General features: G+C 43.6%; 1 protein-coding gene across 1 annotated transcript in view; it reads right to left on the bottom strand.

Annotated features, from left to right (window-relative positions):
• Window positions 1-4,134: 4,134 nt before the first annotated feature.
• TMC2 (transmembrane channel like 2) overlaps window positions 4,135-20,303 on the bottom strand; it is a 30,555-nt gene continuing 14,386 nt past the window's right edge. Inside the window, exons 11-20 of the mRNA XM_054516388.1 lie at window positions 19,889-20,077; window positions 18,231-18,410; window positions 17,284-17,436; window positions 15,798-15,926; window positions 13,537-13,604; window positions 12,844-13,083; window positions 11,149-11,274; window positions 6,714-6,792; window positions 5,496-5,616; window positions 4,135-4,388 (exon numbers count right to left, since the gene is read on the bottom strand). Of these exons, the coding sequence (XP_054372363.1) occupies window positions 4,135-4,388; window positions 5,496-5,616; window positions 6,714-6,792; window positions 11,149-11,274; window positions 12,844-13,083; window positions 13,537-13,604; window positions 15,798-15,926; window positions 17,284-17,436; window positions 18,231-18,410; window positions 19,889-20,077 (1,539 nt within the window). The remainder of the gene's footprint in view (window positions 4,389-5,495; window positions 5,617-6,713; window positions 6,793-11,148; window positions 11,275-12,843; window positions 13,084-13,536; window positions 13,605-15,797; window positions 15,927-17,283; window positions 17,437-18,230; window positions 18,411-19,888; window positions 20,078-20,303) is intronic.

The raw sequence follows: 20,303 nt of genomic DNA on the forward strand, positions 1-20,303 counted from the left end.
GCAGGGAGTGCAGGGAGGGGTCTGAACATGCTGGGGAGCAGGAAGGTGGGAGACCTGCTGTTGTACCCATGGCCTGCCGGGTCAAGGCAAGGGTCCACAGGACATTCCATTAATTCTTAGGGCATCTTCACCAGCATAGAAGCTGCTCTGGTGCTCCTGACACTGGCAGGGACCTTGCCTCACTGGGCTTCTGCCAGTGCCAGTCTGTGAATGTCCTCCTTTGAGTGGGGCAGCTATTTCTAGAAATAACCTCTTGGCTTTTCTGTATTTGAAAGCAAAACTCAACCACCTGAATTTTAGAGAAATTCTGAAGTTTCTTTTTTATCTGTCTCTTGCTTATATTTCCTGAGGGGTTTTTTTTAAGGTTCTGGTGCCTTTTATAAGCCAAAGATATAAAGAAAAGAGCTAAGTCTCTACAAATGAGCACAACACTGTATTTAAGCTCTTAATTCCTGTGAGGAAACAGATACTTAAGTGGTTTTTTGGGGTTAGACCTTTAAAGCAGAATCTTTTTAGAATTTGCCTCATGTCTGACCTAACCAGTGTCCTTTGCTCAGTTCCCTGAAGGTGGATATTCCCAGACTGGCACTGGTGGAGCTCCTGCCCAGCCAGACAGGAGCTCGTGGGGCTCCTCAAGCTTGTGGGGCAGAATAAACTGATAAAATCCCAGTCTCCATCATCAGAAATTTTCTCTGGGAAGTGGTTTTTGGCTGTCTTTCTTACCTAGATTTGTCAGAGGAATCATTTTAGGGTAGATCTGGGAAATTGGTGTTGTGTTCTTTGTCCCTATGATGGCTCTTGTGGTGTCTAGAGCCTGTTTGTAGGTGAGAGGTTTCTTTAGCCTGGATGTGCAGCTGAAAACCCTCCTCAGCACCCTGAAAGAAACTACAAATCTATCCCCAAAGCTCTGGCTTGTTAACTGGTATGAAAAAACCCTCTCCCCTATCCATGAGCAGAGAAAGATTCCGAAGAAGAACAGAGATGGGTGACACACAAGACTTCTGCAGCTCACATTTTCAAGCAAAGTGACAATTCTATTTCTGTGGAGGTTCAGAATGTGTGATAAATGGCTTTGTCATAGTGCAGGGTTAGCTATAGGAGAAGAGGATAAAAGCTCAAGACAATCTTGACTGCTTGTTAAGGATACGTGAGGTCATCAGGAAAAAGAGTGCTGTCAGTAGTGGTGACATCCACTGCTTGTTTCCCTTTCTCTCCTTAGAAAGCTTCATAAAGGCCACCTGAAAATACAAGTTCAGGTGTTTCAAGGTTCCCTTTTGAAAAGAACTTACTGTCCTTCTGCAGCAAAAAGCTGATTTTTCTGCTTTGGAGAACCTAAGGTGCCTTGGTATCAAATACAAAATCAATGTATTCTTTGCATTCTTTTCTGGGTTTATGAGCAAACCTGCTTAATGGTTTCTACTGTTTTTTGTTCATTGAGAGTACAGAAAGCACCTTATCTTATATACAGCTGGACACTTTATGATAGAAATATCTGAATTATATTTTCAACCCTAAAAGAGAGGAGTGCACATTGTTATCCCCTTCACAGTTCATGTTTAGCCATGTGTTTTGCAAAATTGCCCTTTAAATTTTTTATTTTGCTGAGGTTCCGGATTATTAGTAACACTGAGCAGATGCTCTGCCTGGCCATGCAAACTAAAAATTGATGCCCATGAGAGCTGCCTGTTTAAAAACAAATCTCTGATGAGAAGAATAATAAAATTATTAAGCTTAGATATTTCCTTGTGTTTTTTTTTTTTTTTTACCAAAACCTCTTGGCTGCAGCATTTGAGCTAGTGGCAGTACAAGATGAGAAAAATTTGCAATGCAGAGGGCTCTTCCAGTGATCTATGAATGCAAGCTGAGAGCTGTGAGAGATGTTACTAGGAGATTCCCAGTACTCACCACTGAGGTTTTCTCTTTTTTTTTTCCACTTTCCCCTTGAAGTTAGACTGAGCCCTGGAGGAAGACTGGGATGGATACAGTCTTTCAACAAATGTTAGGGGGTTGGAAATCAATGTTCAGACAAGGGCTTTTTGCTGTTTCTAGCAATAGAAAAATAGGAATGAAACCAAACACTACTGAATATTCCAGTGATTTGTGGAGTTTAACCTTCAGTTGCATGTGAATAACTGGTAAATGGACTCAAAGCTCCAAGAGATAAATGATCATTTCAATTAATATGAGGACTGAGGGTTGGCATTTTTACACCTTTCATGACTCTTGTGCTCTGACAGAGGACCCCACATTGGATTGGATTGGATTCAGGGCAGAGAGTTGCCACTGGCCTGCAGGAATTGGCTGATAATATCACCCTTGTATCCTGGAGTCTCTGAGCCTGCAACAGACACTGATCAATGGGTGAGCCTAATGTATTATAATTAGAGATAAACAAGCCTTGAAGGAGTAATTAGCTAATGGGCAGTTGTGTGCTCCAGAGATGACACAGTGCTTTGGAATGCTCCATATTATTGCTGGTCTGATTCAGGAACCTGATTCAGAAAGTATCGAAGTCGTGTAAGGGTTACTAATCTGGTCTAAGTCTGCCTCTGCTTCTCTGGTTTTCAAAACCTGTCTGGAGTTCTTTATGTCTTCTTCATAATGCTTCTTGTTGCCTTTATATGTGTGCGGGCATGTATGCACACACATGCTTCCAGCCTCTTTCAGTTTGCCAGCAGAGGTGAGTGAGATCTGAAGCCACATTCTCCCCTTTCCAAATTGTGTTGCAGTGTGAGCTGAGGAGTGAAGAGTAGGAGAGTGCTCTTCCTTGATATGCAACCAGTCCCTAAGATACCAGAGTCTGCAGGGCAGACAGGCTGTGCCAAAATCAGGGCACTGTGTTGTTTCTGTGACATCCTTCTGAGTTGGCAGGCTGGGAACACCTTCCCCCAGCACTTGCTGACCAATATGGATACCTCCAAGGAAGGATGTCTCCTGGAAAAGGCCTTCTCTTGTCTGACTTTTGTCCAGTTCAGTGAATGGGTATCTCTGCAGAGAGCTCACCACACCTATGTTGCACCAGCAACTCTAACAGTAAAGAGGCAAGCCAAGACATTTTCTGTGGGACCCACATCAGAGAAATGTCCCTCAAGCCCAGGAAATAAATCCAATGAGCAGCTTCTCAGGTGGAGGCTCCATGGGAGAATGACCAACCCTGACCACAGCAGTGTCCTGGGAACAGCCAAACTGACTTTGAGCTGTACACCAGGAACAGCTGTTTCTAGAAACAACCCATTGACTTTGCTGTATTTGAAAGCAAAATGCAATGATTTCATTTTTGAAGAAATTCTGAAGTCTCTTTTTATTTATGTCTTGCTTCTGTCTCCTGGAAGTACTTCTCTACTGTTCTTAAATAGCAACAGGAATTTGTAAATTGTTATAATCAGAAACTAGGCCAAGGCACTGTTAGTCTCTCAGTTGTGCTGGGTAGTGTTGCCAGACTAGGAATCATATCCAGGGATTGAAACAATGGTCCAAGCTGCTGTCAACAGACTGTGAAAAGAGGAGTGGAGTGGGAACCTAGAGAAAGTGGAGGTGAGACTAAAAGATGAAAGTTTGGAGGAGGTAGAACATAGGAAAGCTATGACAAGGGACAAAATGCAGCTGCCAAATTCCTCTGATAGGAATCTTATACTGATAGGAATCTTCTACTCCTTGTAGTATCTTTCTTGTGGCTGAGCAGGGACATTCCATTTTTAAGAAGAACACTAAATTCTTCGGGCAGAGGAACAACTGAAAAAACCCACAACAAACCTCTGTTTAAATGACAGGTAAAGTCACACCACTTTTATTAATTAAAGAAGCCTTTGAAAGTACTGGCAAGCACTTGCTCCACAGAGCAAGTTAGTGGCCACAGGCCTGCATCCTGTGTGAAGCATTTCAGCAATGTCACGGCTGATCTTTGTTCTGACTGCCTCCCATTTCCCTTGGGATCAAAATCAGCACAGCCTTTGGGGGTAACAACTCAGAAGTACTCCTAAGTGTCTAAACAAATCTGTATTAGAGAGTGTTGGGTAGATACAGAGCACCACGAGGGGATGTCCAGCATGCGGGAATCATTTCCTACCAAAGCTCCAGCAGTTCATGCAGCACATCTATTTATTTCAGTGTCAGACAGGAGAAACTTTGCTGAGGTTATCGAGCAGCTCGTGGGTAGCGTGGCTGCCCTCTCCCCCTTCCGGGGACTGGTCCCAGGGGGTGTCCCCATGGCCTGGGCTGGCCAGGGTAGGGTGCCCGAATGCCCAGTGTCCATGGCTGTGTCACAAACACTGGCGATGGCGGGGTGAATGCTGCTCCCCTCCCGCCGACCATGGGGCTGCCAGCCAGGGCTTCTCCTCTGCCTGGTTTCCTGGCAGGGCTGGATCCATTTGGAGACTCTATTTTCTTGTCTAGAGCAAAGATTATGAATGTTATTTTCTTTGTAGCAAGGACTGCCTTTCATCCTCTCCCCAGTGGCTGCTGTTTCTTTTCTGTGCAATGACCAGAGTGTCTGGGGATTTGTGTTTGAGCATCTGAGTGAAGGAACCAGGAATAAGAATGTTCTCCCCCACAGCTCAACAGCCATTACGTGTCTCTGCTGCCCAACCCTTCTTTTCAGCTTCCTAAAGAAGCATTGATAAAACACAATAATCCTACCAACCATGCTGGCACACACCTGGGCATGGGGTGTGGTGGGTAAATCCTTATTTTAGTCTTTATTTTCAGTGCATTCAAAACACTGCCAGCACTATATCCATTTAAATGAATGCCTTGAGTCTGCTTTGGAGAGGATCTGACCTGGGTTGCTCTGAGCCTTCCAGTTTTGTCTCAGCCCATCAAATTCAAGGGGGTTATGGTGGCACTAGTCTGCTTTTCTCACATGTACCAGGATAAAATCAAAATCTTTCAGGTGATTTTCACAAGTGAGAGCCAGAGGCTCTGATAGTCAGGAAGTGGCTGGTTGAGATTGAGCCTGGAGAATCCATTTTCTTTGAAAATGACCCAATCCTGGTGCTAATGCCTCCTCCTGATTCTTTCTGCCCATGCACCTCCCCAGCAGATCTTAGAGCATGCATTTAATTACCCTAAGACTTAACCCAATCCTGTGAAAAGTTTCTGCCTCATTCATGATGAATTTTCCAATGAAAAGCTCAACTCAGGAGGAAAAAGTCTGACTCAACTCACCAGCCCTGAAACAACACTGTGTTTAAACACTATTCCCAGAATAAATTGCTGGTTTCATGAACAGCATGGTTAATAGCTGGGATGTGAATCATAATTTTAGATCACAATTCCCACTGTGACATGCCTGTGTGAGATATAATCCAGTCTAAAAATGTGCCCTTCCTGAGTGTCCATTGGCAGGTAGACTTCTGCAACAGACAAGACATGTGCTAGTGATACTCATCCAATCCCTTGCTAAGGTGTATCCCTCCAGTTTCTCAATCCTACCAGTCACTTTGGTGGCTAAATGAGCCCTTTTGGAAGTGTTATGGGGAGATTGTTTCAATTTTTACCTTCTGCTTGTTTGGGGGGGCTTTCAGTCTTCGTACTTGGTGTAAGTAAATCCTCCAGATCTTGCAGCATAGGGTTTGTACTGGCTTTGTTGTTTCTCTTGTTTTTCTCCTCTTCTCGTTGCTGCATCAATAAAAAACATTGGGTTTAGTTAAAAACTGCAGGTGTAATCTGGGAAATGGTGGCCTGATGTTGTGTTTGCCTAGCTAAGTGTTTGTTGTTATGAATGAATCTCTTTGCCAAGTTCAAGGTGCTGAATCCTGGTCCAGTGATCAGGTGTTTCCAGGAAAGAAAGTACATCCCACACAGGACTGGAAAACAGTGGGTCTCCTCCTGTTAGGCTAAAGTACTTGCAGATAACATGGTTTAGGTCCATCAGGCTGTCTGTGTGTTCTTACAGCTACCAATCTGCCCTCTCTGGTGTATTGGTTAGTTTTAAATGTGAGCCTCTTGTGAGAGAGGGTGTCAGGGATAAATGCCAGAGGAAGAGGGTATGGCAGCACAGAGATGGGCTGTAGGGCTGGCTTTGACATTATTTGCATACATTTAGGGCTGCAAAAGATTCTCTTCTGGATAGTGGAGGGAATCTGTACTTTTGTATAGGGCTGAGTCCTGCTTTGTGATACCTTTAGCCCTGATCCCAGCCAGGTTGTGCAGTGTGAAATTGAATGCCCCAAAATCTGAGAGTGCTGTAGCACAGATTCACCTCCTGCAGTACTCAAGGGTGCCCTTTGCACCAGGACACTTCCTTTAAGCCGAGTGATTGATTCTGAGTTTGAGCATTTGAATGTAATTTGTGGAGTACCATTTCTCAGTGCTCACATCTTCACTTTTAATATTGCACCAGTCTCTGCTTTATGTGATGTTTTGCTTTATGTGGCACTGCTTCCTTGGCCTGGATCCTGTCTCGTGCCAGTAAAATGGGTGTGGTTTTCATGGGCTTGTCATTGTTCCTGGGAAATCTCAGACACCAAAGCATTGTCTGAACTTTGAGGTAACTTATTCTTGTAGGTAAAAACCACAGTTTATGGCAAAGCCAACTGTAGTTTTGATGTATGAAATAGCAGACTATTATGGGATGTGACCACTCTGCACAGCTAGACATTAAATGCCATCAGAGGGGATTGAACAAGCATAAAATATGTCATCTTCTTGTGTGCTATGCATCAAGATTTAAGTGCATGGTATTTCAAAGGTGGTTTTGCCAGATCAGTACTTACCATTTGCATTTTCTTCTTCAGCTCTGCATTGGCGCGCTGATAGGCTTTAGACACAGCGTTCAGGTAATAGATGGTGAGGCTAGAAAGAAAACATGTTGCTGTAGTGATATGATCAGGGGAAAGAGAAAGTTTCACAAGGAAGGAACATGTAATTTTTTGCCTACCCTCTAATTCTTAATTTTCCCACCAGCTGTCTCCAAACTTCTTTTAGAAGCTCAAGGTTTAGTAGAAATTTGAGCTGACTGTGGCATGGTTAGCCAGACAGGCTGAGCCCATCCAAAGCTCAGTTCTATCAAACAGAAGAAAAATGACCAGCCTGCCCCTGTGCCTCCACCTTGGCTGGCCATGGGCTCTCTCTGCTTCCTTTGCACCAACCTTGGGGAAACCAAGCACCAGCCTTGAAATGGAACTGCTACCACATAACACAGGGACCTTAGGAAAAACTGGAAAACCAGGGAAATAGTGGTAGAATAGGGCCTTGACACCTCTCCTGAAAAGCAGTGTTCAAGGAACAGCTGCATCCTCTATCCCTGGACAGGGCCCTTGAGGGCAAGAAGAAGCCAGGTTGGAGCAGAGCCATGGGCTTTTGTTTTGATCCTCTCTTCTCCAAAAAGGGCATGCCAAAGCCAGGGGAAAGCTGAGCCAAGCTGGAGGGAACTGAGAGGCAAGTGGGGATGGGACAGGGCATGCTGGCTGCCAGCCTCTGGCACACAGGGAGGCTGTGCTTTAAAACATGCCCAGGTGTCTGGGTCTGTCTTGCCACCTCTGACACTCACCAGCCAGTAATATCTTGGTAGTAAAAAAAATGTTCCCTCCTGCTTTTGTGGAGTTATAACTATCATCTGCTCAGTGACTCCAAGCCATTTCCAGGAAAAGTACCAGCCATTCAGTTCACTGCTATAGTTGTTTTGGTTTGTTGTTTGTTTTTTTTTTTTTTTTTTTTTTTTAATAAAGTAGAAAATTCTCTTATAGAAGGAAAACAAAGGCAGGGAAAGAAAAATGGTTTCCTGACAGTTCATAAGCTGTGTGTGTTGCTCCAGCCCAGGTTCATCCAACTCAAACCAGACTCAATGATTTCATCAATTGAGTGCCTGACCCTAAGCCCAGCAAGGCACCTTGTAGTGGCATGTGGGTTTCCAGGTGGAAGATCAGGAAGTGGTGCTTAGGATTGCCTTTCTACAGGGGTCTGTTTAGAGGAAACACATTTGCTTCCTTTTGTCTAACATTAACCCAAAACTCAGTCTTGGTGATCTAGGCTCTCTGTCCTGCAAATCCTCTTGGAAATTGTTTTTCTTTTTGTTCTTCTGTAAAGGTGTGATAGTTAGATATTTCTTTTATGTTATCAAGCTCATTGTCTAGAAAATACTACTTTGTAATCAGGGCTGTGAATAAGAATGATGTTGATAAAACACTGATATTTTCGTTTTGCTAATTCTTGTTTATCCTAAGTTGAGCATGGACCTTTGTTTTTGTCTCCAGCTCTGCCAGTGAGGAGGTGCACAAAAGAAACTGGGAGGGAGCATAGGTGGGACAGGTGACCTGAACTGACCTAAAGGGATATTCCACACCATACAATGTCATGCCTGGTGTACAAATAGGGGGGCTACCTTTAACAGGGGCCAGTCTGGTGTTGGCAAGGGGGGTCTGGCATCAGTCAGTGGGTGGTAAGCAACTGTATTGTGTGACACTTATTTTTCCCTTTTTATTATTATTATAATTTACCATTATTATTATATTTTACTTTGATTTTGATTATTGAATTGGTCTTATCTCAATCTGCAAGTTTTTCTTTAATTCTCCTCCTCATTCCACCAGGATTGGAGAGAGAGAGAGAAGAGGTTGAGCAAGTAGCTGGGTAGTGCCTAATTTCCAAGTGGGTTTAAACCATGTCACCCCAGCACCCCTCTTCTCTGATGTATTGCTTCCCCAGTTCTGGGGAGACTGTGGGTCGCTGTTCTTTTCTAGCAGAGGAATTTTAATTTTCCCCCTTCTTGATACAGTAAAATGCTTCTATCTTCTGCCAGGAAGCTCTACAGGCCACAGCTTTAAATCCTACTCTCAGCCTGACTGGGATTAGGTTATGTGCCCATGGACACAATATCTTTCATACTTCTTTCTCTGTATTTCCTATTTCCCTTGTCCTTGGGCAGTTAAAAGCAGGACAGTAAGCTTGACCCATGTCACTCACTGGACCCCATCATTGTTTGGAACCAGGAGCTAAGAACCGAAATAAATAGAAGATACATTTTGGATTGCACCTGGATAAAAGAGAAGGGGTTGTCATGGCTAGAGAAAATTACTTAAATTCAGTCCATAGTGAGTGGAAAACACATTTTTTGAGAGATTGCAATCAAAATTAACAGACTGTCCATTTATGATCCACCTGTTGCTCTTTGTAGAGGCTATTTTTAGTTAGGCTGGATTACAGGTTGCCTTGCCTGCTGCTTTGAGAGCTTGTGGCTCCATGCTCATCAGGACTAAATGAAGCTTTTGCATTTCCCTGGTTTCAGCCTCTTGGAAAACTGGATGGGGTTCATCACAGAGACTAGTTCCAGCTTAACGCTGTCTGCCTGTCAGCACCACAGCAGAAGTTGAAGATTTTCAGAGACAAAGCAGGAAATTGGGCACTTGACTGAAAAGGAAGAGAGAAAAGGGCCAAAGCCTTAAGAAACAACCTTGTTTGTTCACTGTGATTTTGTCTGGGATTATCACAGGCAAGGTGAGCACGTAGATAACAATCAGTGCCTCTGCAAGGCACCCAATGCTCTCAGGGCATGTGAGAGCTGCTGCCAAGGGGCCATAGGTCTGACTGGTCCAGGCACCACGAGGAAAGCCATTTCTTTAGGGCTGTGACTCTCTTGGGAGCTGAAGAGCTGGAAATCGCAAGTGTGTAATACATACAGGCCATACAGGCAGTGCATCTGGCTAGAAAGTGAGATGTTTTGGGTAAAATGGGCATAAGGTATCTCTCAGTTTTCTGAGGGGAGTCAGGGCAGAAACAAAACTGTGTCTTGAGGAGAGTTGGACTGATGGTAAAGCTGTGGTGTAGGAATTGCCAGCACTGGGAAGGTGTGATAAAAGGTGTCTCTTCAACAAATAAACGGAATTTGTGCTGTTACTTTTCCCAGCTGTCAGTGGAGGAAAGGGCAGGAGATTGTGACTGGAAAAAAAAACCCATTATTTTCAAAGATATTGCTCTCTCCCATCAGCTTTTTTCAGGGTTGCATCAAAGCCTCAGAAACCTGGCCTGCAGCCCTTTTGTTAAGGTGGCTCATTTGGGGTGTTCTGCAGTCTTCGTTTTGTGTTTGCAGTAGTATCTGCCAGTGCTGCTGTGAAGCCCACAGGGCCAGAGTTTTTAATTCAATATATACTTGGCCATGCTGGGGTGTGGTGTGAGACTTCTTGTCTTCTGCACTGACCTGCTCTGGTCTGTACAGGTGTAGGATCTGCCTGCAGAATTTACAGTACCTGATCATCCTTTTGTGGTTAAAAAGAGCAAGTAGTTTAAGGCAGGTAGAGGGATGACATGTCATTTTCAGTTTATTTAGGATTTTTCTCAGGTTGTTTGTATAAGAAACTTTGTATGGAACTAGTATTCTATATAATTTAATGGCATTACCTTCAGTGTAGCTATGCAGGATGAAGCATCACAGTGCCCAAGGATCAGCCCAGAGGCTCATCTCCAATGTGTGGACACCCCAGAAAGAGTCAGAACAGGAATCTCTGTATGCATCAGGCTCCCCAGCTCTGTCCCCATCTCCCATTGATTAGTCTGAAGTGCTCAGAACTGCCTACAGAATTTGGCCACAGCCCTCCTACTCATTTTGATAGCTTTGTAAAGCCTCAAGAACAGTGCCAAAAATATATTTTCAAATAAAAGGAGAACTAATCCTAATACTGCTGAAGGTGCTGGGGATTTAAGTTTGATTTCAAAGCTGAAATGATCAAACGGCACTAAAACAAATACCAGATGTATTACTTGGAAAATGAAGAAGTAAAACCCCCAAACCCAAACAAAGCTCACAACTCTTCATATTTTTGGAACATGTAATTTTTGAATGCCCTGTCTTGGCTGTGCTCTAAATACCACCAGCTGTGACAGAAATTGCTTCTCCAAAAGGCACCAGGCTGAGACTGACCATTTATTTCCTGCTGGCTAGAGAAAATTTTTCATATGGAAGCTGTGACAGCTTAGATATCTACAAGGCCTCTGTCAGCAATGTATTTCATCCACAAAGTTGTGTTTAATTGGGTCAGGTAATTAAATTTTGGGAAATTGGGTTAGGCAAAGTTAAGGGGTGTAGGGAGCATGTGTCTGCTCTAATCCATGCTGTTATCTCAGCAGAACCTGTATTTAGACCTGACTAATATACCAGAACTTTTTTTCCAACCTTCTCCCCCAAGCCAGGCATGTAATATTGCAATGAAAACTTACACCATGAGCAGAATTGCAGGTATGATCAGTCCTGGATTTGCCAAATAGCTGAAGATCTTGGCAACAAAAAGTGGGAAATCAAGCTCGATGGTCTCTTGAATGACATCATACATCCTTTTCTTTCCACTGGGAAGACAAACAGCCAGTTACGGAGTGTAGGTATCCTCTGGAGCGACAAAATGCCCCATAGTCTCATAGTGCTAAGCAGCATGCTTCACCTCTCTTTCAATGAACATCAGCTTGCTGAAGGCTTCAAAGGAGTTTAAAATGCCTTTATTTGAAATTATCTATGGGTTCATTCATTCCCTCACTCTCTCCCCTCATTGACTATACAATTAATCTTTGCTAGGCCAACTTGCTCCTGGAGTCAATACATTTATTTCCACGCTTGACTCCTTTATGAGTCCTGACTATTTACCCCTCTGAAATAGATAAAACCCTACAGACTGCAGTAACCACATATTTCTGATGAATATCTTGTTAAGTTTGGCCTTTTCATGGTAGAGATGACTTTCCATATGCAAATTCCAGCTTTCTGAAATAATGAGCCAACTTGAAGAGCTGCTAAGTAATGACAAAAATAGCAAGCTGTGATTATTGCTTAATAGGAGACTCAGTGAAAGAGTAATTTCAAACGGGATTGATGAAGCAGATGAGAGTATTCTGTATGAAAGAAGAACAAATCTGTAAAGGGCTGGATTATATAATTGACCTTTTTCTCTCCCCAGCATCTTTGGGTCTGGGAATTCAACACCATCAGGGCTATCCCTCCCATTTAGACTTGGTGCCTCCTGGTAGCTTGCAGGATTCCCCTCAGGAGGGTGTTGGACTCTCTGTCTCAATGTTGAGAGTCAATAAAGAAAACTTGGATAAACAGCATCCCAACCTCATCTACTGCCAGGAGCTCAGGAGAGCTGAGCTTTCAGTCGAGCTGCCAAGGGTCTGAATCAGGCTGAGTGGCTTTTGAAGGGTTGATTGGGAATTGAAATAGCTCTTTCACATTGCAGATTAGTCATATCCCAATGATAGTGTGCGTGCAACAAGTTACTTGTCAGATCTTCTGACATTACTCGTTGACACCTGTCCTTGTTAGAGAACTGAGGGTATTTTGGTCTCTTGCCTTTCCCCAGAGTCTTTGAGCTTTCTGATGTCATTCTCCATCAGCAAGCAGATAACCCAAAACATCTACAAGAACAATTTGTTCCAAGCTGGCTCCTTGCTGAGTCAGATTCAGCAAGCCCAGGAAATGGCGTTATTCAATCAAATTAGATTTTATTGGCACGTTAATCCAGTCCACTGAATGCTTTGTGCAGTGCTGATTCTGTCCTAATTAAAAGAAAAAAAGCACCCCATAACATTAAAAAAAACCCCAAACACCAAAGAAGGGGAAAAAAAGGCAGTAATTTTACAGCTCACCCCTATCCATTTCCTGCTATTTGCCAACTAAAGTCAACATATAAAATACATCCTTTGGACTCATTTTGTTTCCTCAATGTTCCAAAGAGCCTTTAGGATACTCCAGTTGGGTTTTTTGGGGTTTTTTTCTGGGACTGAGACTCCATCTCTGCTGGAGTCCAGTCCTTCTAACTTCATGAAAATATGAGAATTTTGCTTTCAAAGCATGAAAGCAAAAATGAAAATTTTGTTCCCATGTACCAGAGGACACAAACATCCTTTTTGGTGTTTTGGTAATACCTGAAAGGTCCACAGTCAAAGGAGGGAGGCAGGGACATGATGGTGTAAGCCACAGGCAGGAGGCTGAGGAAGAGGATCAGCAGCAGCAATCCCATGTAAAAATTGTTAGACTTGGATGCTTTGAAGACTCTTGCATGAGGGACATTGCTGCTCATAACAGCCCAGCACTGAAAATACATGGAGGTTAATAAGCGCAGCACGTTTATACCCACGAGCCCTGGGGCGTAAAAGGATCCCATCCTGAAAAGGAAAAGAGAAGGACAGGAGCTGTTTTTTGACAGACTGGAAGGTTTACTCTTTTCAAGAACAGAAAAGGAGGTGTTTGTGTGGTGACAAGTTTGCTCACAAACAAAGGCTGAGCAGGCTGATAGGTGCTACCAAGATGTCCCCACAGCAGAAGTCACCTGCACCCACAGGTGCAGGTATGGTCCCCCTCACTGAGAGCAGCAAGGCCTCAGACTGCTCAGGGGTTGCAAAGTTTTTCAGTTTGTGACAAAAATTTCTTGGAGATGGCTTGGAAAATATTAGGTGAATGTAACCAGAGGAGAGAGACACGCTTTTATAGTTAAGCACAGAAAGCTGATCAGAAAAAACAGAACCCAGAGGTTTATCCAGTTGGCCTGGAAGCTCTCTAACTCCACTAACAGGTTTTCTCAATAACATGAAAAATAAAATAAAAGGAAATTATCTTACCAAATCATTCCCTGGTTGAAAACCAAACCCAAAACGTTGCCGCTAATGTCAAACTCTGCATAGGACGGCTGTGTGGGGAAAGAAAGGAAAGTGTGCTGTTGCTGGAGGTACCTGCTGGGTTTCTGCTGGGTGCATGATGCTTATTTAAAGCTGGCAAGCAGAGCTTCATGGGAGGGCTCCTGCTGCGTGCACACTGCTTGAATGAGCAGCAGCAGGGTGGGGAAAGCAGAACTGGAGCTACTGCTCCTTCTCTCTTGGCTTCCTGAAAACTGCTAAGATAGATGGGGGTGCTTAGATCTGCTCTGTGTTTCTCTCTCTCTGCTAATATGACACCAGCTGTGAGCATGGCACGGGACCACGTTTAAACTCCAGCTGGTGCCTGGCTATGGACTTACAGTTCCACCCTGGTAAAATATTGAATCTTGAGGCAGTGATAATTATGAGCTGGAAGGCAAATGCTATGCTGGATTATGTCCGTGTTCCTGGGTCCAAGCTGCTGAAGAACAGAAACACAGGGAAAAGGGAGAGAAATACAAGAGAATATATGACCTGATGGGTATTAGGTAACATTTTACTCTGTGCTAGCTGATCTATTGCTCCATATAATGCAGTATTTTACCTATCTGATGTGGGTGCTAATGGTGGCAGGTCCAGAACAGGCTGGTCTGATCTAGTGGCAGTATTTGTTGCTTTATAAATTATTATTTTGTTAGATTTGCCTATGATGAAGCTATTTCTTCTATAGATATCTACTTTTGTGTGCACAAAACTTAGGTGACTTTTGGCAGATGAAACTTTGTGTAAAGATTTTCATGTTATGTTTTCTTGAAAAAAACTATTTTTCTTTTTAACTGCAATGCAGAAAACAGAATTCTAAGAAATGGTTAGTGATGCTCTTATATCTTTGGAATATCCTATGTAGTATGTCTGTCTTTTATGGCATTTGCATTTACTTAATACTGTCAGCAATTCATAAAGTTGAAGATTGTGCTTTATGATGAAAACTCAAGGAGAGTCTAGTCAGAGTCTTTCTTTGCTGACTTCTCACAGCTTTGGGAAGGGATGGCTGTAAACAGTTTTCTTTGTTCTTTTGATTCTGGTCCATTTCTACTTTAAATCTTCAGCGAGAAGTTAATATTAGCTTCTTTTTTGCATGAAAATAAAGACAACTTTCAGTGTCTGTTGTCCTCTGCCTTGAGTATTCCTAGGTGAGAAGGCTGGGTTAAACAAGAAGCTTATTCATTATCTGCATTAGAAAAACACATAGAAAATTGTGCTGGTGTCCCTGGCTAGGTTGGGTTAGTTGGCTATCAGCAAACCATCTTTCCACAAGCAATGGAAGTAATTTCATGCTGCTTGGCTGCTGGGGGGACCCTCCTAGGCCACCCTGGGGAATGTCCTCTGCCTCCCTCAGAAGAAACACAGAGCTGCACAAGCAGCAAAATGCCTGTTGTGCCCTGTCTGCTCTTCCTTGACCAAAGCCCTCCTTTTTGCTCTTCTCCAAACCACTCCTGGGAGCACTGTCACTATGACAGCTAGGCAGTGGGTGCACTGATCTGCTTGTAATCTTGCAAGGTATATTCATCTCTGAATCCATCTGCTTTTGTTTCCTCTCCTGTGAAGCAATGGACTTCCCTCCATCTCTCCGTTATTTTATTTGGTGTTTTGTGCAGCTCCAGTACTGAGTGCTTTGTAATGCAGCCTTTATGAATACCAGAGTCCGGTGCTGTTGTGTGTTAGACACATGTGAGAGGGGAAGGAAATGCTCCTTGTTCCACTGCAGCAGAAGAAACACCAGGAGCAATCTGGAGCTTCTAGAGCTTCTGGAGCAGAAGCTTCCAGGAGCAATCAGGAGACACTGCTGTGAGAAAAGCAGGTTCCTGCCTCCAGGGTGGCCAATGAACAGGAAGGTCTGGGGCTTTGAAAGGGGATATAGAAGGGCCCAAGGTTTTGGGCCTTCTATAGCCCTAACTGAATGAGCACCAGATTATTTCTTTCTTAAGTCAGCTTTATGTCTTAAAATTCTGAGATGGGGAGGAGAACTGCATTTTTGTAGAGTTCTTACTGGGACGGAGCTGATTGACCCAGAAAAGTGATGCAGACTATGGATACCATAGTGATATGGATACCAATTATCCAGCAAGATCAGATGGCCACTGGAAGCATTCAAAACAAATTCATTTGTAGTGTTTGACCAAATGGCCCTAAATTACTTTTATCTTCTTGGCTATAAGATACTGACTGGGCTATAAGATACTTACAAATCCAGCCTCTAGGTCCCAGCACCAACAGTAATTCACAAATCTGACAAAGCAAGCTCGGATGAAATCTCCCACCAGGATGGTTATGTAGGTCACCAGGATATCAGACACAGTGAGCCTCACGAACTCCTGCAATTTAAAAGAAGGAAAAAAGCCATTTAACTCCTATAATTTCAGTAACACATTCAGGACTGTATTTTTTATTAAGCTATTTGTCTTTATATGACAATAATCTTCAGGAAAGCATGCCATGAGCAAACTCCATGCCTGCTTTCAAACTGTGCAGTGCTTAAGCTTCACCTCTGTGCTTGGGAGCCACGAGCTCTGTTACAGCTGTTAGACCTGATAGCTGCTGCTGGCTTTATTGACTGCACTGCATGCTGTGGCAGCACAGAAAGTGGGAGCAGAATGCTAATGCTGCAGGAGTGCTGCTGTAAAATATACATATGCCCTCAGTTGGTTTGATTGTGCATTGCTCTGGTATGGCTCAGCCCCATAACTTTCACGTGGACTCCTAAGAAAATTGTTCAGTTGTAAACAAGTAAGTGTAGAGAAAGGAGATGTGCAAGAGAAAGAAGATAAAATTGCAGGCAGAAGGAAGACTCATAGGGTGGAAATAGCTGGTGGCCCAAGGAGTCAAAAGAAAATAGACTTATAAGAAGGGTTTTTAAAGTATGAGGGGGGAAAAACAAAGATCTGCTGAATGACAGCTCAGCTGCACCAAGGATCAGCTCCTTCTGATGGGTGACAGTGGCTGGTCTTTTCCCACATGACTGAGAACTAACCACCTGGCTTTTGAAGATGCCTTGAGTGTGCACAGGAATGCATAGCCTTGTAGCTTGGCAAGCCCTAACTATCTCTGTCAGCCAGTAAACAGCTACTTTTACGTTTTAAGTTGTGCATAGTCTGGCTGCAGATTTTCTTGGTGCAAGGTAAATAATGCAGGGTGGATTTGTCTGGTGAAACTCTGAGGACTTGAAGGCCACCCTGTCTGCCTTTCAAGTGGGTTACTTTTCCTAATTCTGCTTTCATCCCATGGCCCCATGCTGCATTACTGATTGGGACATGTCAGGAGCTCTCCTGAGGCATGTCCTCTGGTTGGGTTTTACACCTGCACCAAAGCCTCTCTGGGACCAGTGCCCCAATAAATGGAGAAGAGAGGTTTGCTTCAAAGGCACAGTCATGATCTGAACAAGAACTTCGTGCAGGTGTGGCTGCAGACTGCCTGGTCTTTTGTGCTCTTCACAGCCAGTGCCTCAGAGCTGTGCATGCCCTGGCTGCTTCCAGCTGAGGATTTCACCACCATGGCTTGAGAGCCGTGGCCAAGGGTTGGTATTGCCTTGGTGATGCTGTATGAGAGTGGGGGAAATACCTGCTCTTTGTGAGGAACACTTCAAGCCTGGAAATTTTAAAGGCATCAGTTGCAAAAATGTAAATGGACTATCCCAAACTAACACAGAGACTTGGTACATAATGGGTTTCTTACGATGCCGACAGTTGTCTCCCAGCAGGGTCCCCTGGGCACGTCTGCAGGGTCAAGGGGAGCTGGGGTGACGGTGCTGTCATTCCCTGCAGACGAATTGTGGTGACCAAGCAGTGTCCAGTGAGTGATGTTTTTTACCACATCCTCTTCTGCCAGCTGCAATGAACAGACACACCCACACCCCCCCAGACAAAACCATCAGAAAACATGGAGGTGCTTGAAGAAATCCAAGGCATTGAGTTTCTCCCTGCTCCTTAGCAGTTACCACCTCTTGTATAAACATCTGTTCACAATTGAGTCACAGTGCTGGCAATAGCACAGAAACTCCTCTTTTGCCTAGAGCAGGGGAACAGCTGAGAGTGGGTCAAGGCTCCATGAGTTTTTGGGGAACAAGCAGCATGCTCCCTGCACGTGGAGGAGTCAGACTTCCTTCAAGACTCCTGTATGCAGATGTAGCCTTCACCCAGTCCTCCTTAATTTTTCAGGGCAGAGTAAACTGCCCTGGTTCTTCTAATTCTTCTCAGTTTAAAACAGAGTAATTTTTTCTGTGGATAAGTTAGACGTTTATCCTTTCCTGCAGTTATCTGCCCACAACACGCTACCAGGATAATGTTAAGGAGGGGAGGCAGGGGAAGAGGATTATAAACTGTATCCTCAGGGTCTGCAGTAATAGAAATTGCAAACAATGTCAGATGGAGAAAAAAAAATAGAATTGCCCTAACATGCTGTGATTATAGGAAGACAACAAGTATGCTCTTTTCAGGTCTGTAAAGAGAAGCCAGGGACTCTGCTTGGTGAGTCTCCCTGGGGCACTGCTCAAGAGGATTGGGAACAGAGCAAGCACCTGCTGCAGAAGGGGTGATTGTCCCTGCTGGCTGTGAGGACAGAGTATGTTCACCCTCAACTCTGGGAAATGCTATTTGACCATGGCTTTTTGGCTCAGCTCTTACTTTTTCGTTGACATCATCCATCAAGGCCAACAAAAATGTGTAGAGGTTCCCGAGGAAGAGCGCGAAGATCCGCCCCAGCTGCCACTTCAGCCCAATGCGGGGATGGTAATTTTCTAGGGCAGCGATGGTTTCAAACAGCGGAGGGCAAAACATGCCCAGCAAGGACATCACAATTTCAACCTGCCACATGAGGAAAACAAGATAACTGCTCATAGTAACAACAGTGACTATCTTACTTTGAGCAGAGCGGGGGCTGCCGGCAACTGGTTGGAGATTTCTGAAGGATTTATAAAGGGGAGGGAGTCAAAGAAAACTCAGCTTCTGGCTTTGCTCAGCGTGCAGGCAGCACAGCGTCAGACTTCAGGGCCGGGTTGCATGACTTGCTCTTGCAGGAGCATTTTTGCTCTTATCTCAAAGGGATGAGCTCCAAAGAATTTGCTCCCTGTCAGTCCAGACTCATGAATATTTAGGTTCCTCAAGTACCTTGCAGTATTGCTTGCATCAGCTCCAAGGTTCTTATTTTAGTTTCAGAGGAAGCGCAAGACTTGGCTTGTGTGCATAAAGATAATTAGTCAATGCTAATGTTTATTTTCCACGTTCAGCACCTTTGCTTTTGCAGAAGGCATTTACCTACTTGAACAGAAGCACATCAAGATCTCAGTTTTGCAGCTCAAGAAAATGTGCCCCAGTGGTATCTTTGTTCCTCTTTATCATGCCAGATACTAAGCTGTACTGTAGTAAACAGGGTCATTGGCCAGTCAAGGTTAGCTCAGGCATGACTTAAAGGCTTTAAATCTTTTTATAGCCCTTCAGGCCCATAGCCTGCATCTGTACAGGCACAGGCAGTCTCTGACTCCTCTTTGTGCTTTTCTTTCCAGAATAAGTAACAGTACCCAGCACTATATTTGTTCAGATCTCACATTATCACCAGGAAAGGGTCAGACATTAAAGTTTTTTTAATAAGATTTTTTTCTTTGGGAAAAATCTATAGTGATAAAGCATTTGGTAAGCAAGTGCTGTCTTTCTAAAGTTTTCTGAATGAATTTTAAAAATGCATGGCTTTGGATTTAGTTTGGCTTTGATATATAAATACATGTTAATGTAGTAGACATTGAAATTAAACCTTTGCATAGGTTGAAATATTTTTTGCTGTATGTAAAGAGCTTAAAGATTTGAACTTCTCATTCCAAAATCAGACAAAGGGAAACTTTCACAGTTGACATTTTTTGCAGGTTCTAAAATTTTATTCCCATTATTCAAGGTGAATGACAAAGATTTGATTTTAGAGTTAAGTCTGATTACAAACATTTCTAACACCCAGAGAGCTTTCTAGTACAACAGAGCTTGTAAGTGTTATGATGCAACTTGATTCTTAAGATGGTGATTGGTATTGGAAGTGCTGAAAAGCCATTGACTTTTCTAGTGATTTATTATAAGAGTATTTTCCCTTCTCTGCAGGAGTTGTTAATTTGCCCTAGGAACTTTCAGGGAGATCGATGTGCATTGCAGCTACAACCAGTGCAAAGGTACTGAAGGGCACTCCTGGTCCCTGATAGGGAATCCCCTGCCTTAGATGCTGTCCTCAACCTGTGACAATTAATTTGCTGATGTCCAAAGGAAATTATCCCAGCAGAAAACTGGAAGCAAAGTTTCCTTACCTCGTTTCTTTCATACCATCCAACGTTTTGCATTTTGGAAAATGTCTGGGAGCGTTTCACCACAAAATAAATGAGGTAGCCACTCCCACACAAGCAGCATATGATGAGGACATTAGCCAAAACACGCAGGAACCTCCTCAGGTGGATATTCTCATCCTTGTTGCTTTCTTGCTCATCTACAATAGACTCCTGAAAAAAACAGGAGGGGTGCTTAAGAAATTGGGATGCATATCTTGCACTGCTAAGCATGAGGCAACACCACAAGGTTTTTCACCCTATGAAATTCAATCTTCTGCTATTCTGGCTAGATCCAGCTTTTGGTTAAATTCAAACTAACCTTCATAGAGGCATCCTGGCTTGACTGAAAGATATCAAATGGCAAAGAGTCTGAGATATCCCAGGGGAACTGCATTCT

This window comes from Molothrus ater, chromosome 1 (genome assembly GCF_012460135.2).
Source record: "Molothrus ater isolate BHLD 08-10-18 breed brown headed cowbird chromosome 1, BPBGC_Mater_1.1, whole genome shotgun sequence".
NCBI lineage: Eukaryota > Metazoa > Chordata > Aves > Passeriformes > Icteridae > Molothrus > Molothrus ater.